Source organism: Misgurnus anguillicaudatus, chromosome 19, assembly GCF_027580225.2.
Source record: "Misgurnus anguillicaudatus chromosome 19, ASM2758022v2, whole genome shotgun sequence".
Lineage (NCBI taxonomy): Eukaryota > Metazoa > Chordata > Actinopteri > Cypriniformes > Cobitidae > Misgurnus > Misgurnus anguillicaudatus.
Window position 1 is genome coordinate 29049110 of NC_073355.2, and position 18258 is coordinate 29067367.

General features: G+C 39.2%; 1 protein-coding gene across 2 annotated transcripts in view; it reads right to left on the minus strand.

The window, feature by feature from the left end:
• Positions 1-564: 564 nt before the first annotated feature.
• The window catches only part of grin2aa (glutamate receptor, ionotropic, N-methyl D-aspartate 2A, a), a 192671-nt gene continuing 174977 nt past the window's right edge, over positions 565-18258 (minus strand). For both annotated transcript variants that reach the window (XM_055194172.2, XM_055194171.2), the window contains 4 exons: positions 16222-16382; positions 10401-10588; positions 9542-9780; positions 565-5819 (listed from right to left, as the gene is read on the minus strand). In XM_055194172.2, coding sequence (XP_055050147.1) covers positions 4026-5819; positions 9542-9780; positions 10401-10588; positions 16222-16382 — 2382 coding nt within the window. In that variant the 3' untranslated portion in view covers positions 565-4025. The remainder of the gene's footprint in view (positions 5820-9541; positions 9781-10400; positions 10589-16221; positions 16383-18258) is intronic.

An 18258-nucleotide genomic window follows, 5' to 3' on the forward strand; every position in this document is an offset into this window, starting at 1 on the left:
CAACTGCGGTAGCCGTTATGTACTCACTGATCTCCTTGTCCGTTTCAGCTAGTTCACGTGTTCTAAATGAAAACGCGTTGTGGAAACACGTTGGTAGGCTAGTGCTTTTTGTCCCTCTCTGCTATTATAGTTTATCAATACGGCGGAACGGCACAAAAGTCTCCTTGGACTTACCCGTTCAATGTAAGTAAAGAGAAATTCTAAGCTTACAAAGAAAAGTCAGATCACTGGCAGAGGTTTTTTTGACACCAACGAGGACATATTTATGAATAAAGACATTGATTTTGATTAATAAAACACTTAAAACCCTACTTACTGTCCATTTAAGGTAGTTGTTATCACGCTGATATATGTTAATTGTTCATTTTTGTGATAAGTTTCATTTTAGCTTGTAATTTGATGCTATAGAAACGTGTCGTTATGATTGACATTTGTGATTGACAGCTTCTCTAAGCGGACTCTCGGAGCATCGAGGGAAGATTGAAGATATAACTAACTATTCATTTTTGATTTCTGTGTTATTTCACACACCGACAAAATTAGTTGTATTTAACAAATCTTATTTTAGCAAGCCAGTCAAATGAAGGGGATCGCACACTGGACGAGAAGCGCTGCGTCGCGCCATGAATCTAAAAACAGAACACATTATTTTCTATGAATGTACGCACACCGGCAGCGCCTTTCCGCTGTGACTCTGGACGCTGCTCAAATCCCTGTCACGCCACAGAGCGCCACTCATACAGTTTAACATTAAATAACATCATATTTGTCCCAAATAATTAGCGATTAACATTGGCTGCTAACGTATATTTTTAATTTCAAAGTATATGCTATCCGACTAAGCTTGCGCTATTTAATGTGCACTTCCGGTGTGCGATACCTCCTAGTTGTCCAAGATGCAACGCAGCACTTCTCATCCGGTGTGCAACCCATTTCAGACGTTCAAGGGGCGTGGTTAAATTGGCCACGTTTGATACCTAGGCCACCTCCGGACTTCACGGACAATTCCTTCTGCGCATGCCCTGGCTCCAAACTGACGTTTTTGCGTAACATTGCAGCGCCCATTGTTGGGCGGAGTGCACAATGTTTGAAAAACGCTTTGGAAAAGGGAGTCGGGCAGACTACCAAAACACACTTGTTGAGCAGTAATGAGCGTGTCTACTAACCAACATCCTTGCCGGGGATGCGTATGTGTTGGGCGGGTCTATCAAAAGAAGGTCCAGATTCTATTGGGGTAGGGGCGTGTTTGTTTAGGTGATTACAAATATCAACATTGGCTTTCAAACATTGTGCACTCCACCTTTAAATTCATTACAATGGAAGGAAGTCACGTCACGTCACGTCATCTATCTTATTTTACAGTCTATGTTCTAAACCTGTATGAGTTACTTTATACACAAAAGAAAAAGAAATGGTAAGCACAGTTGGTGGTACAGATTTTCATACTGGAAAGACAAATACTATGAAAGTCAATGGGTACCGCCAAAAGCGCTGACCGTCATTTATCAAAATATCTTCTTTTGTGTTCAACAAAATAAAGAACAACATGAGGGCGAGTAAGTGATGACAGAAATGTCATTGTTGGGTGAACCATCCCTTCAAAGTGGACATTTTAGAAAAATCTGCTGCAATGCTTGTAATCCCCACCCCAGCCCCCAAATACAAAAACTGCAGGGTTACAATCCCTGATTACAAACTGCATGGAGTCTTTGAAATCTCTTCGGGTGACATTTCAATGCAGACCGTGCGAGTAAATGTGGCTTTTGTCGTGTACGCTACAGAAAACGAGTGCTACTGTACAGATCTGTGAAACCCACGCGAAAAATATTGTTTACTCTGTATAATCATAACTTTCATAATGACTTATTTAAGTATGAATTTACAAGCAATTTACAAGTGTCTTATATTCAAAATAGTTACTTACTAAGTCTTTGAGGAAATAAAAAGCTCTATTCTTACAGCAAACCATAGATAAGAGAGAAACTCAAGGGGACGTCATACCTTTGGAGAGACAGCAGACCCGAAAATAATTGTTTTTCGTCTAAAAGTCTAGCTACATGTGACGGGTAAGAGGCAAAGCGTAGCTGGTGATGGATTCACCTGCCAATTGAGGAAGAGCGAAGATCCTCACTTTACCTCACAAAGGTGATCTCCAGATATGACAGAAATGCAAAAGTGGCTCAGCGGCGATACATATGTGAATTGTTGTGATGGGCACGAGGCAAACACCTTGCTTCATTTCCCAAAACAGCAGCACTGTAATACAAATGATCTTTTTCGTTCTGTATATATGATATATTTTCACCCTGTTACAAATAATTTGTGATCATAACATCATAACAAAAACATAGAAAGAGTTACAATTGAGTTGCATGCCATTATTATAATTTTTCATGTAATCAAAATACATTTTCCTTAAAGACTGGGGTTATTACAGGGGTGAAAAGGGAACTGAAAAACAAGTTGCAAAGAGTAAAAACTACAGTATGAATGGCATAAATGATTACAAGACCTTGATATTTTACATGTGCATTGCACATTAGCTTTTTTAAGCAGCACTTCATATGAATATGTTATGACTGTGATATGATGGTGTGCAGATTATTGAGTACGTTCAAAGAAATATCAGCACAATGTACAGTATACATTTGATTTGACGGTATCAATTGCTTTAACTATACAACACCTTCAGATTTTTTCCAAACAGAAAAACCCTGTTTTGCATCAAACTCTCGTTTCCAAGATGGCTAAATGTAGTACTGCGGTGAAAATGTAAGACGAAAAGAACCATCCTGAGGTATTTGATCGAATACACAATTTGGCTATGTGTTCTGATTAACATTGCATGAATGTAATACAGTATTAAGTGTAGTAATAGGTCTGCAGAACAAAGGTCTCGCTATAGTCCTCAATCCAAATACATGTGTGTAGCATGTTACGGACCGCAATAGAAAACCAATGTTCTAGTTCAGACTTCAAGCTAACCCAAGGTTTTACATGTGGCACTGTTTTTCACACAAAGCAATCCTTTGCCAAACAACGATGTAAACAACTGTCTTCAGGAGGTGATTTGATTCGGTTTCACAGTGTACAGTGATATGGATGGAAGTATTGAAGAAAACAAACGTGAGACTAGTTTCCATCACGAAAGTATCTCATTTTCTCCAACAGAACATAAATCTTGAAATAGGGGATCAACACAAAATTCCCAAGGGCTGCCTGCGTGTGTGTTATCTCAGGTCTTCGGCACAACCCAGGGTCAAACCACATAAATACAGGTCAAGTTTTCATTGCACAGATGACCACCTCAGCTGTCAACCAAAATCACCTTAGTACAATTATATATTCGACCAAAATAAGAGAGAAGAGACAAGAAATAAACACACATGCAAAAACGAAAAAAAGAATCTAATCCTGACAGTAATATAGAAGATCTGTTTATGGGCTAGTAACTAATGAGTATTGTGCTACCAAATAAGATAAATTCTATAAGAGGGATTAGAATGCCAAAAATCCCAAGTCTATATTAATAAAAGCAAAAATGCAATTGCTGAGTGCCATGAATGAAATACCCTTGCTTGCCCTAAGTTCAGGAACTAGTTCAGCCACAATCAATGTGATACAAGTAAGTATGCCCACATTACATGCTGTGAGGGGCCAAAAACCTGAAACCCCACGCTATATTCTGCTTCAGCCCACCACAGTGATGGGTCAGACTTCAAAGCTTTGCACTCAGCATTGGTGTACACACTAGCACTGGGCCAAGTGTGGGGGATAATCATCGATTTCCATGCTGAACCAAATTTTATTGGCTTAGACTTGACGAATTGTCTTTTGGCAATTAGTCGCAGAGACACTTGCCAAGAAGGCATCTGAAAATGCTGAAACCTTTGGAAAGCGCTATCCAGTCTGACTCACTCGTATTAGAAGAGCGATATCTGCAGAAAGAGTACTCGGGTACCATTTAAGATGTAGGTGACTGTGGCATTCTAAGTGAGTAAATATTTCAGCTACACAAAAAAGCGTTAAACGTCTGACTCGAGACTAGGTATTTTCTTATATACTCGTCTATTGCTAAACTGCGAAGAGTTAAGAACCCGGGGAGCTGAGTATGCACTAGTCTTGTTGGCTACGTAAGGCATTGCATGCTCTGAAATGTACATGTCATTGGGTATTCGACCATCCCTGGAACAGTACGAAGTGGTGGACTTTACGGAGGACCTCAGATTGTTCTCGTTTCGAGCTTTAATGGGAGCCAATTGTTTGTAAATGTCTGTGGAGCTCCTGCCGTGGACCAGGCGAGTGTCATCCCGTATGGATTGCATGAAGGGGTTGTCTGTGGGGTGGTCAGGGTAAAGGGACTTACTACGCTTGCTTTCCTCTAGGTTACGGTTAAAGAGGGTGGACCTGCTGCCGAAAAGTTTGTCGGCCTTGATGTTAAACATGTTTGCATAAGGGCTGTCCTCCAGGAAGCGGTCCTTCTCCTTTAGGCTGACGCTACGTGCCGGCCGGTTCAGGTCAATCTCTTTGGGCTTCTCAAGCATGATATTGTCAAAGGAATGCTGACGGCTCAGCCTTAGCCTGTTCCTCCGCTGTACGTGTGGCCCGTCTGTCTGAGGCCAGTAATGGCTGAACATGTCATCATGGTGCATGCTGGGGCTTATCATGGCTTCCTGCAACATCTGGTCCTCGCTGATGTCATACAGGTTGCCCATGTGGAGGCACGCCTCACACCGGTTATACGGGGAGCGTAAGGGGGCGTACGGCCCTGTACTGTAATTGGGCACCTTGGAGAGACAGCTCCGACAATGAGTCTGTTTGAAGCGGTCGTTGCTTTCGTTCGGACTGACGTTCTTCTCCTTCAGGCTGTAGTGTTTGTTGAAGACATTGTCTGGCAGGAGGTCGGAGTCAGTTTGATGTAGGGGGCTGCTGTTCAGATGGATGATGGGCTGGTCGCATTTCCTGTAATTGTCGTTTTGGTCGGAGTAAATTTCGGCAAAATCCAAATCGTCGGTAGTCAGGCCTCTGCCTTCCCTGTAGTGCTGAGGATCCGAGTGCAGACTCAGCTCCCGTTCAGAGTCTATGGTGTAGATTTTCCCCTGTCCCGCTCCGCCCTGCTTATTTTTTAAGTAGGACAGCTCTACCTCGCTGCAATCCCTAGGGTATTTTGACGTCATCGATCTTTTTTTTAAGCTATCTTTTGGCTTCAGGTGCTTGTTATTATCTGGATCCTTGTAAGAGGCGGCCCTGCTGGAGCAGTCGGAGATATCGGAGTGCGCTGTGTCTTCTGGCAAGTACCTCTGGCTCTTCATAGACAAACGGGGGTCCAGAGTTTCAGGCCCCTGAGTTTGACGTAAAGTATCCACAGATTTTTTCCACAAAGCCCTAGGTTTCGCGTTGGTCTGGGCCGCGTCAGCGCTCACCGCCACCTCTACCGTATTGGGGTTTGATTCATTGAGGGTGAGGGGATGCTGACCTTGGAAAATGTAGTTGTTCAGATGGTCCTTGTGGCGGTTGGCTAGATACGCTTGCAGGTCACCGGAGTCTCCGTAAATGTCCTTTTGGGCATAGCTGCGATTGTCGGTGTAGATGAAGTTTCCTTTCTCTGCCATCATGTCCATGATCATGGGGCTTGCTGAGTGCATGTATTCCCCACTCCGTTTGGGAGAGTTGATCCTGGAGCCACTAAGGTTGGTCATGTTAGTCATCTGCTTGGCAGATTTGATAAGCTTAAGCATGTTGGATTGTGGGCTGAAGTCCAAGTCAGATGATTTCTTCTTCATGTCGATATGGACACCATGAATGCAACTCCAAATACCCTACAGCAAATAAGAGTGAAAAGCTCAGTATTAATACATTATCTAATAACTATGGCTCTGTAGTTAGTTACATTTCGGTTCTTCCTGCATTACTATAGAACCGTCTATATATGATTTTTACTGGAAAACATGCAAATTTATCCCTCGGTGAGAGTACTTTTAATTAGGACACAGATAAGAGCGTACCATCAAATACCTTATCACAACCTCTTACTTTCTATATAAATCACTTTACCGGCAACCATTCAAAGAACTTTGTACACTGTACTGCATTTTACTTGCATGTGCTATCTGCACTGTTTTAGCGTAGAGCTCACTAAAAGAATTATGCAAATCTAGTATGCAAACATGCTCACCAAATGCAATCTGTACTACGTAATTACAATATTGTGTGTTGTTTTGAGTGCCAGGTTGTGGAGAACCCAAATTTATATTCATGCATTCGGCTTTTATCCAAACTGACTCGCATGTCATTCAAGCTTAACTTTTTTATCAGTATATGTGTGTTCCCTAAGATTGAAGCCATAACCTTTGTATTGCTAATGCAATACTGACTAAGCTTTCATAACATACAATATTAGGACTGTACAGCATATCCCTGCAGTTCAGGCACGCTTTGCTCTCTCAATCTGCTCTTTAAAATGCCAAAAGTGTACTCTTTTACATTGTGTATCTGGATATATGCCAAGTTATAGCTCTACATCATTTGATGAATTACTGCTGCCGTGATCACTAAAAAATGGACACAAATATTTCTTTAAGATTAAATTCAGTTTACTCCTACTTTCTGTGGACACTAATAGCACAATGTTTGCTGCCCCAAGAAAACATTTAAGGTGCAATCAACATTTTCAGGAATTTAGTGAATAAAATACAAAATAATGTACCCCTATACTGGTTGGACACTGACATTTCAATGTTTTTGAGATACTAAAGTACACAGACCCATCAGAAAAACTAAACAAAGACATACTGAACGCTTGGCTATGCAAGAGACCCTGCTGTCTAACAGACTGCTACGCTGTCATCTTAAGCTCCCTGGGCATGGAATGAGTGGTCGAAAATCAAATTTCTGGCAGACTTTTTCTTTCAGACACTGGCCACGTCAGGGTAAAGACTGAGCCGGTACGCTAACTGGATTACGAGTGACACACTCACAAGTTATGCTGAATGATATTGGCTGTCCCTACTGTTAAGACAGCCAGAAAAACTCAAGCTGAGGACTCAATCTGTGTCATGATATTAAAATCAATAATCCAATTTTACAAACACCTAAACCTGGGGTCTTCAGGAGGAGGGCCGTGAGACCAAAAGGAATGCTTCAATTATTGCTTCATTTACAATGAATTCTGTATAAATTCAGCTATACGGTCACATACTGTACAGTAAAATGCTTTAAGAAAATAAATGACTACAAATGTACTACACTGATTCTTGAGAGTCGGGACAAAACATGTCCCATTTAGAAAAGTCTAATTTATAGCAAAATTTAAGAAATTCATCATGATTGACATAATTACAAAGTTAAATCTATAGGATTTGTATATACCAATTTGATTTTTAGAATAAACTTTTTTATTTTTGGGGGGATTTTATTTTAAAATGTGTGGTCTGTGGTTAGAAGGTCCATGTTATTGCACTTGTCCTCAGCAAGAGGTCACAATATTAATCATCCCAAAAAACTTTTAAAAAGCTCTACAATTGTGAAAACATATATATCCAATAAAAAATAAGTGGTATAAATATAAAAAACAATGCATGAAGTGAACATCAAACAATATTTTCCATAAAAATCTACCTATTAAAGTTGTGTCCTCAGTTTCTGTCAACTCCGTCAGATTTTTTTTATAAAGCTATTTAAATCGGGAAATTCAGGTCAGCTATATCCCTGAGGACCCATTTTCATCTCCCTGCCTGTGGTGAATGCAGCACTACCACACATTATCTGTTATGTTTACATTTGTTATATATTTTAGACAAACAATGTGAATATTCCTATGGTCACAGCTGTACCATGTCAACACCATCTTTCTGTTAAGATACTTTTTTTAAACCATAGTGGAATGAATTTAAGCATTTTAGTGAGGTTATTGGGACAGCTAGCAACTGAGGAAAAAGTACCTAGCTGCAGTGTACAATACATGTTTTGGAGGGAAAATACATGCCCTTATGTCAACTCCGTCAGACGTCAACTCCGTCAGGTTCTCTGCTGCTGCTGCAGCCCATTCGCCTCAAGGTTCGAAGTGTTGTGTGTTCAGAGATGCTCTTCTGCATAACTTGGTTGTAAAAAGTGGTTATTTCAGTAACTGTTTCCTTTCTATCAGCTCGAACCAGGCTGGACATTCTTTTCTGACCTTTGGCATCAACAACGCATTTGCACCCACAAAACTGCCACTCACTGGATATTTTCTCTTTTTTGGACCATTCTCTGTAAACCCTTGAGATGGATGTGTGTGAAATTCCCAGTAGATCAGCAGTTTCTGAAATACTCAGACCAGCCCGTCTGGCACCAACAACCATTCTTCCCCATTCTGACGCTCGGTTTGAGCTGCAGCAGATCATCTTGGCCATGTCTACATGCCTAAATGCATTGAGTTGCTGCCATGTGATTGGCTGATTAGAAATTTGCATTAACGAGCAGTTGAACAGGTGTACCTAAAAAAGTGACCGGTGAGTGTATATATGTATATATATATATGATGCAGGGCAATCATACATCCAACACACCCAAACACACACATGTGAAATGAAAACAGAGGCGGAGGAGGGCCCCTGGTTTCCCTTATTGTTCTTTTTTTGATAGTAGGAAACGGTGTATGTGCAATATCTTTATTATAGTTTGCTTTACAGTAAGTTCAATACTCTAATAACAATGAGTAGTTTTAGTAGTAGTGTTTGAAGAGCACATCTGTTCAATAATCAGCAATGCACACATATTTTTTGTCAACACCGTCAGATTTTCTGTCAACACCGTCAGATTTTCCAACAGCGTTGGATGTATTTTTTGTTAATCTTTTGGGGAAAAAATATTCTTTCTTCAGTTTATGTTGTTTTTGTAATAAAGGAACATCTGATCTACCATCTCTTATGTTTTATTTATTTAAGGAAATTGTTTTTACAATATTAAAGTTAAAATCAATGTTTGCAAATGCTAATATTTAGAAATCTGAGTTTTCAGAATAGTGTGGAATCACAACCTAAGTTTATATATTGTATTTTTTTTACATATCAGAGTAACTAAACACTGTAACAATATACTTGAGAACTTTAGATTCTGGTTGGATTGAAAGAATTTTAATTTTATACTTTTTAGTGTGTCTGATGGAGTTGACACAAATCCAGTTCTGAAGGGAAACATGTTTATTTTTTTAAAATGTGTTTTTATTTAGAACCTGTTCCTTTACATGGTTAAATAGCTAAGACCTTTCTCTGCAGAAACATATAACTTTAATTGATATAGTGTGTATTTTAAAAAACAGTTTTTTAAAACCTGTTTTGTCCCGACTCTCAAGAATCAGTGACTACAAAATAATACATTCATGTGGAAATTTACACCTTATGATAAGCCAGAGTCCCCGCTCCATCTATTATCCACTAATGGGCCTTTGCCCATTTGCACGTGAAGGATCGAAGACCCCTGAACATTCTGAAACCTCCATAACAAGTTCAAATCACGCCATTTTCATGTTTTTATGACATCATTTGATGAATCTGTTACGTACCCTGCTGATGCTGAAGAGCAGGCCGGGTTTGCCCGAGCAGACTCCAGTAAAGCAGTATCTGAGTCTCCAGTAGAACAGGTGCTCCCAGATAAAGGTGATGAGACTGAGGCCCATCGCGGTCGCCAGCATATAAAACACACCGGCCATGTTGTCCACGTCCAGCTGGCTGCTCATTACTTCGTTCTTCTCATTGTGACAGATCCCAGTCAGCCACTGAGCCTCCAACTCCTCCATCTCACCTGAAGAGAGAAAAACACGCCCAGACCCACGTCATCCATCAACACCTACCACACATCTCCCAGTTCGCATGCACCTCGGTGGTACCAACTGCTACCATCCACAGACATGTCCCCCGTCTCCCGAACTCCCAAAGTGCTAACATGTCAAGAGAAGATCGGTAAAATTATACACTAGAGCTTCAGCCATATGTTAGCACCATCTGAGAGGGGTTTTTTTGTCTCTGTACAAGGTGCAGCTGCCAGGAGGATAATTCTGTCATTTTTCATGTTTCACAGCACTGTGTACTGAGACGGTGTATAGTATAGAGAGAAGAACATACTCCAGATGTCTTCAGAAAGGACATACCTTTGAACTAAAAGGTGGTTGAATATTTTAACAGATGGGCATTGCTGTCTGTCTTTAGTACAATGCAAAAAAAGTTTTCAACATAGGGACAGCTTCTCTAATAAATAAAAAGTCATTAAAATATGTATATTATGTATATGAATATTTGACCAAGCTACATAAAATCAACCTACATGTGTGAAAATATATATTTAATTGTGTTTACTCTCTGTCCTGTTTAAAATGGTAACATGTTTTATGGACTACCTGAAGGTGAGGGCATTAATGCACTTACCATCTCCAATAATAGCAAGGATGGCAAGATCCACCGGACGCTTCCAGAGAGATCCTTTCTGCAGGGCAATGCCATAGCCAGTGGTAGCAAAGATGTAGCCGCTGCCAATGGTCACCAGTTTACAACCCTCGTCCCTACCAGCCATGTAATTCAGCACAGCTGCATCGTATATGAAGGCATCAAGTTTGCTGGTGAAAGAAAACGGCATGATCAGTGTCATTTCCGTCACCAAAACGCTAAACTTTACAGCAATGGTGTAGATAGATAGTGAGTCACAGGTTTAGCATGACAGACAGCAAAGATTGCTCGGCCATGTATATATATGTCAGGCCTTTTTCCTAACTGATTTAATGTGCCTTCATATGTAAAAATATATAGCAACCCTCATATTTTAGAAAGAGGGGCCCTTGCAGGAGGATTCTCATATTTGAAGATTAAAAGGCTTGTATGGCCCTGTTTATACAACAGCAAAAGAGCTCAGATGCAAACTAAACAAAAATGACAATGATATTAACCGAATGCTTTAGGCATGTATTATATGTTCATCAACTGTTTACTACAGTATGTCTTGTCCAAAGAAGTGGATTTTTTTAGAAGTGAAATTTTTGGCCAAAAAGTTTGCATGAACCTAAAAGATTTTGCAACGAAAGACAGTCAAATTTGTTAAAGTGCACCCATTTCATTGCTTAAAAAACAACGTTATTTCGTGTATTTGGCATAATACAATCTGTTGGCGTGGTTTATGGTTAAAAAACACATTATTTTTCACATAACACATTTTTGTAGCTACCGATATCTTGTCTTCCTCAAACGCATTGATTTTGTACAAAATTCATCGATTTGAAAAGCGCTGTGTCCCTGATTGGTCAGCTAATTTGTGCGTTGTGATTGGCCTGAATACCTCTGACGTCAGCCGGACATATGACGCTCCTTACCATGTTTGTAAGATTCGTTTACAATGCAATGCTAACAGGAGTTAACTTACAGGCTGTGAGACAAAGCGGGAGGAATTATGATAATGTGGGTCGTGTCCACATCAACCGGTCCAGAAAGTACTGTTGCCTACAATCCGTGTGTTGGTTGTAGGCCAAGAAAAGAGATTTATGTTAGAAATGATAACTCTCGTCATCGTTTACCTTGGGGTACTATGTATCTTTTGCATGTCTTTACACACCAAAGGAAATGTAAAATCGTTAATCAGCTGATAGTTGCTCTTTAAATACCAACGTAATGATTCATTTGTTACATTTATGAAAATAAGTCATTTCAATTACTGACCTTTTCATTGCCATTAAAGTCAAATGACTGAACGTAAACATAAGAGCATGATAAAAATTCAAAACATATTTAGACGCACTTAGAGGGTTTTGCATCTGAGCCCTTTACATAAACCCAGATAGGAGGGCAGAATGATATGCTCAGCCAAGCTGAAGTTATTATCTCTGTATCAAGCCTGTGCTGGCATCATTATGTCTGTGACCTTAACCCCTTAATGATGATGTGGAGCCATTTGTACTGCTGCTGTATGTGAGCGTACGTGTGCTTCACACTGCAGTAGGGTTAAAGGAAAACACCAGTTTTTCAATATTTTATTATATCCTTCCCTAAACTTAGACAAATTAATACATAGCTCTCTTTTCTCAATTCGTGCACTTAATTTTTGTACAGCGCGTTGTGAATGTGTTAGCATTTAGCCTAGCATCATTCATTCCTTAGGATCCAAACAGGGATGAATTTAGAAGCCACCAAACACTTCCATATTTAAAGACTGTTACATGAGTAGTTACACGAGGTGTCACAAAATAAAACGTGGCGATTTTTAAGCGGATAAAATAAGAGTTATATTGTATGGCACTTAGTTTGCAGAACTTCAACCTCGGCGCAGTAACATCATCACTCCTGACCACTCCCCCTCTTGCTTAAACTTCCGAAGTCAGGCCTGATGATGTTACTGAGGAAAGAACATAGTAAAATACTGAAAAACTTTAATACTGAAACCGCACTCCCTTAGCTAAATCAGTCCTCCACGTCCAATAAATCTACCAGATCACCGTGGATCTCTCTGTGTCATATATGCTTACTTTATAACTGATCAAGCAAAAGAACAGAACTACACTAAACAGATACATCAGTTTGCTTTCTCATATTAGCAAAAAGCTGTAGTATAACCATTTTCAGCTGAACAACGCTCTCTCTCACACACAAACACATCAATTCGAGTTCATTAGACAGCCAATGTAGGAGCCGCCACACTGAGAATCTAATTTTCTTAATAGATATCCACCAGCACCATCAGAAACAAAGATTCATTAGAAAGGCAAATATCGGCCGTCTAAAAGCATGACGCACTAATCGACCTAAGGCTGCTAATTTAGTCATGCAAAGAAATACGATTCCCTACATTTGACTCAAACTCTGCGAAACATCGGTTTTTGATCCCACCTACAAGCTGACATTTGCCGTCATGGTGGGCAAGTCATTGGACTCGGTCTCTCTGTTGCAATAGCTTTTGTCCAAGACTCATTAGTTTGGTTTTCTGGCATTTCAAGAATGTCAAACGTAACTCAGATCACACTGACATCCAATAGATTTGCTCAATGATTCTTCTGTATTAGCACAAGCCGGCTAGATCTGTGGTATGTGTACGGATATGCTGCCCAGCTTGAGGAAATAATGCAGTGCTAATCTAAAGAAAATTGCCTACACTTTATTCATATACAGTATCACGGGGCAATTTAATATGTTGTACGTGCTGTACCCATCCACAAATATACAGTTTAGTGTAATAATAAAAGTTACTTAATACCCCACGTTTCTGATCTGTTGTGTTTCTCATTCACAGGACCTAATAATAAGGAGGGCAGTATTGCTATAAGCTGAATATTTTTAATAACCAGTAAAGTTGTCCGACAATATTTGATTATTATAGATGCTTATTACTTTCATTACACAGACAATGCACTTTCTTGTGCTGGACATGGAATTTTATTTATCCAGGGATTAAACTGGGCAAAGAGCTCCTGCATTGCAGAAATGATCTTAAATTCGTGTTCTTTTTGTGTTGCGATCCTCAATACCTCCTAAAATCTGCTGAATTCAGCGAATTTAAAATGTTTATTCAGGTGTACCAAGGCAACAGAGGTGATAAGAGACAAATAGCGCTTTCCCACTACATGGTAGAATTAGGCTTGGCAGGACACAGCTTGCTTTACTTTTACTCCATTTGCTCTTTCACTGGAGTTTAGTAGCGCTTCAAAGTGGATGGGATAAGGTACATGTCGAACGTCATGCGACCAAACCGGAAAACTGGGTTGATCTCTTCAGGTTGCCGGCAGTGTTGGGGAAAGTTACTTTAAAAAGTAATGCTTTACAATAGTGCTGGGAAAAGATTAATCGCGATTAATTGCATACAAAATAAACGTGATTTTTTTTGCATAATATGTAAGTGTGCGCTGTGTGTAACTATTATGTATATATAAATACATACAAATTAATGTATGTATTTAAGAAACATTTACATGTGTATATATATTCTATATTATATATTAACAATAAAAATGGATATATAAATAAAAATGTTCTGAAATGTATATATTTATGTGTGTGTGTGTATAAATATACATAATAATTACACACAGTACAGACACATATATTAGGCAAAAATGCACTTTTATTTTGTATGCGATTAATCGCGATTCATCTTTTCCCAGCACTACTTTACAATATTAAGTTACTTCCAAAAAAGTAACTAATGGCATCACTTAGTTACTTTTCATGGAAAGTAATGCTTACGTTACTTTTTAGTTACTTTTGCATTACTTTTTTGGCTAAGGCTTGATTTTTTTCAGGCCTTGCAGGTGTTTTTTATGACTGAAAAGTTCTTTATCACAAAAATGTCGTTACTTGTAATGCGTTACCCCAAACACTGGTTGCCGGTACGTGCTATTGTAGCTTCTTATTGTAATTCGTCGTATTATTATTTGTGTTATGTTCTTTTTTATTCTAATATCTGAATGTATGTAAGAAGAAAATGCCTTTGTCATAAGCTATGAAGTATCAAAAAAGTTAATACATTTTCTTTTACTTAGGTTTAAGATTTTAATGAGCATATCCACTGGACATTGGTTATTCTTGTCCTTGGTAGCTCCTTAAGGCTTCATGTATGAAAACAGCACCATGTCAATGTAGAGCATACAGAACAGGAAATGATCTACTATGTTTAACAGGAATGTGGAAGTAAGTTGCGCATATATCTTATTATAGACTTATCATTATAGTTGCACCTCTACCTCTACTATAATCATAAACACGACAAAACACAGAAAACAACATCACTTGGCTTGCTCAACGGTGCACATGAGGGTAAGCTAATCTCGATTTAAGGAATGCCGCTGGTAGTGACTCTCTCAGATCATTGAGTGTGTTTACATGCACAGAATAAGCGGATAACTTTCAAAAATCTGCTTATTATAGAAAAATGTTTTCATGCGTTTACATGTAAATCAATAAACCGGCTATGCAGACAACTGCATTTACATGGGACTTGGAGATTTGTCAGGTTTCTCGCAGGCAGTGATGTCACCGCCTATAGTACATTTAGTCGTTCAAACAGCCGACGGCATATCTGTCTTAAGCTATATTGTTTTATCGCTTTTCGTGTCTGCAGAACCTGTAAATGTAACATGAGCTTATATTTTGCTTTTATGCGTTACTTTGCGGTTACTTCCGCGTGTGACATGCGGAGACGTGCACATGAACAAAACGGCGAGAAAGCCGGTTGATGTGTTTAAATGCCACGCGAAATCGGGGTAATGAGCAAAAAACTGCCTGTGCCGATCATTGTTCTTGCTTATGCCATTTATGGACTTTCCCTAATAAAAGAAAGCGGTTTTACGCATGTACATGACCCCACCAGATATCAGTTTATTAAGCATAATCGCCTAAAGATCTGCAGTGTTAACACTTTATGTTTAGTATCGGTACAGCTTGCTTGGAACATCAACCAAGGTGGTACTAAAAAGAGGAGCAGGTGGTCGGTACTGTACTGTCAGGATCCTGCCAGAGCTTTGTTTAGTATTAATATCTAGTTCAGTATGGCAGGGTTCTGACAGTACAATGTTTTGTGTGGTCTCAGTATTGTTATATTAGACCACGTTTTTCCCATGTCTCGTCACTTTTTCCCCGCTCCCTTGTCATCCTCTCCTCATTATTGTTTGACTCATGTCACCTGTTCCCCTCTTGATTTGCTTCCCTATTTAATGCCCTTGTGTTTGGTGTCCTGTGCTTGTTCGTTTTGTACCAGCCCTGTTTAAAGCGTATGCCATTGTTAAGTCTAGTCAAGTGTACTTTTGTCAAGTTTATTGTTAAGTCTAGTTTGTTTAGTGTTTTGTTTACGTAGGGTCTTTTGCCCCCTCGTAAAATTTTTCTGTTTAACTGTTTGCACCTGGGTTCGTGTCCAGTTCCTGACACTGTACACAGTGAAACCCCCACCCAAAAAAGTGAGCTGGACCATACTATGCAGTGTGCTGGCACATAATAATTATATACGTACAGACATATAATACAGGACAAGTGTATATACTGTATACATCGCAAAGTACTTGTGTTTTATTTGGTCTTTTCTCTTTTATTGGTCAATTTATTGCATCAAGTAAGCCAGGATTTCCATCGGTGCCTTATAAAAAATAAACGCCTAACATAATGTTATATGCTGGGGGATGCCTAGAACGTCGTGAATCACAGAGTTTCCAATCTAGAAGAAATCTGCAGAGTGCTTTTGTGTAGACTTAACAATGATTCATTCAGTGTGTGTAATACATACCCGGTCTTCAAGCTGACCAGTGCGTCATTCACTCCAGACTGATGGTACTTCACCATGTACTGATGCATGTCTGGATAATTCTTCTTGATGTTCCTCTCTGTGCTGCCATTTGGAACCGTTCCAAAGCGGAAGGGAGGAGAATAGGAGTAGGGGCTCTGAAACTACAGTTAAAAACAGAAAACAATCAACATAACCCTGTAATCACAATAAATATACAATAGGTAATAAACACTTGCAATCACTTATACATCAATCTTTTAAAAATGCTAATATTGGGATCAAAAAAGGGCAAACACAATCGTTGGGTTAAATTTACCCAAAAATGTGTATATTTGACCCAATCATGGGTTAAAAAGCACATTCTGGGCTGAAACAACGCAGCATTTTTTAAAGAGTACTTTGTTTGGCTGCCATGTCACACACTGATACAACACAATCACTAAATTGACAGTGTCCATCTCAAAAGGCCAATTCGCACTGGTCAGACAACTACCAACTCCAACAGACACCCACATTCTAAAGTCTCATTTCTTTTGATCCAACAACTCCCAACAGGGGTTTCACACTGGTCAGACGCGTCTGTTGGAGTCTTTCTGACCAGTGCGAATTGGCCTAAAGAGGTCTTCTTGTTTATTTAAATAGTGAAATACATACACACACAAATACATGCATTCTAATCTGGCACTACACAATAGGACGTTGTTCTGTATTCACTCTATAACATTCACAAATGCTACAGTCAAATACCAGCAGTCCCTTGACGCTAAACAAGACAAATAATTCTGCTGTAACACAACTCAGAACTACATAAAAAAGTCCATCTCTGGCAAACACAACTGGCTTTTGTTTAACACCTGTGATTGAAGACATGTTTGTAGTCAGCATCGGTAACGCAATGCAGCCTTCATAAAAGTTCTAAGCATCCTTAAGTCTCTTCTCTGAAATAAACACTGATCAGTTCGGAAGTCCCTGTTTCCATGTCAAATAGGCTTGAACGCAAACATCCTGATAAAAACATGCATAACCTCAGGCCTGCAAAACAAACACTGCTTGGATATTTACTGCAGTCTAAGAAAATCAGCAACATCTTATCAAAGGTTAAAGTACTTTGTTGCGCTATTAATAGATCAAAACAGCTGTGTTGCCATCAGTGGTATAGATTTAATTATTATTTATAACAGGGCTTGTGATTTCGTGCGTCATACCAATAAATGTAGTAAATCTACCGGACTCAATTATATTAGTTTTATATAGACTGTTCAATCGGACTTATAGACCGTTTCAGCAGTAACAACATAAAAAAGCGGCTGTCGCGGTCCGCACGTAACTTCCGGTAAACTCCGCTAAGAATAAATAACAACAAAGTTCTTTAAACGTAGTTTATTTATATAACAAGCAAAAAAACAACACATAGATTACTTAGGAAACCAAAACATTTGTTATTTTCGATGAGGCATTTGTTAAAGGGATCAATTTAGCGACTAGTCAGACCATTAAAAAAACGAAACCGGAAGTAAGGTTCGGATCCAGACGTGTATCACGTGCGTCTGATGAAACCGTCTATAGCCACGTTTACACAGTTTACGAAGTTAAGTTCTGGTCTGTGCTTGTTTAGCGCTCTGGCTAGTGACTAAATTGGTCTCTGGAACAAATAACTTGTGGAAAATAAAAAAAACATTTCGGTTTCCGAAAGACAAGGAGAGACAGTGAGCACAGATCACCACCTTACAGATATGGCACCCTTATGAAAATTAACCATGGTTTTATTGTGGTAAAAGTGTAGTAATTTAGTGATGAGATATTTTGACAGTGTTATGTGTTAGCTGATGTACGTTGATGTGAATATGTGTAGTTCTTAATTATGTGAAGCACTTTGGTCAACTCTTGTTGTTTTTAAATGTGCTATACAAATAAAGTTGAAGTTAAAGTTGAAGTAGTAACCATGTTTTTGTGTGTGTGTGTGTGTGTGTGTGTGTGTGTTTTGATTACTATCAGCAAAACCATGGTTTTACTACAGTAACCATGTTTTTTTTTAAC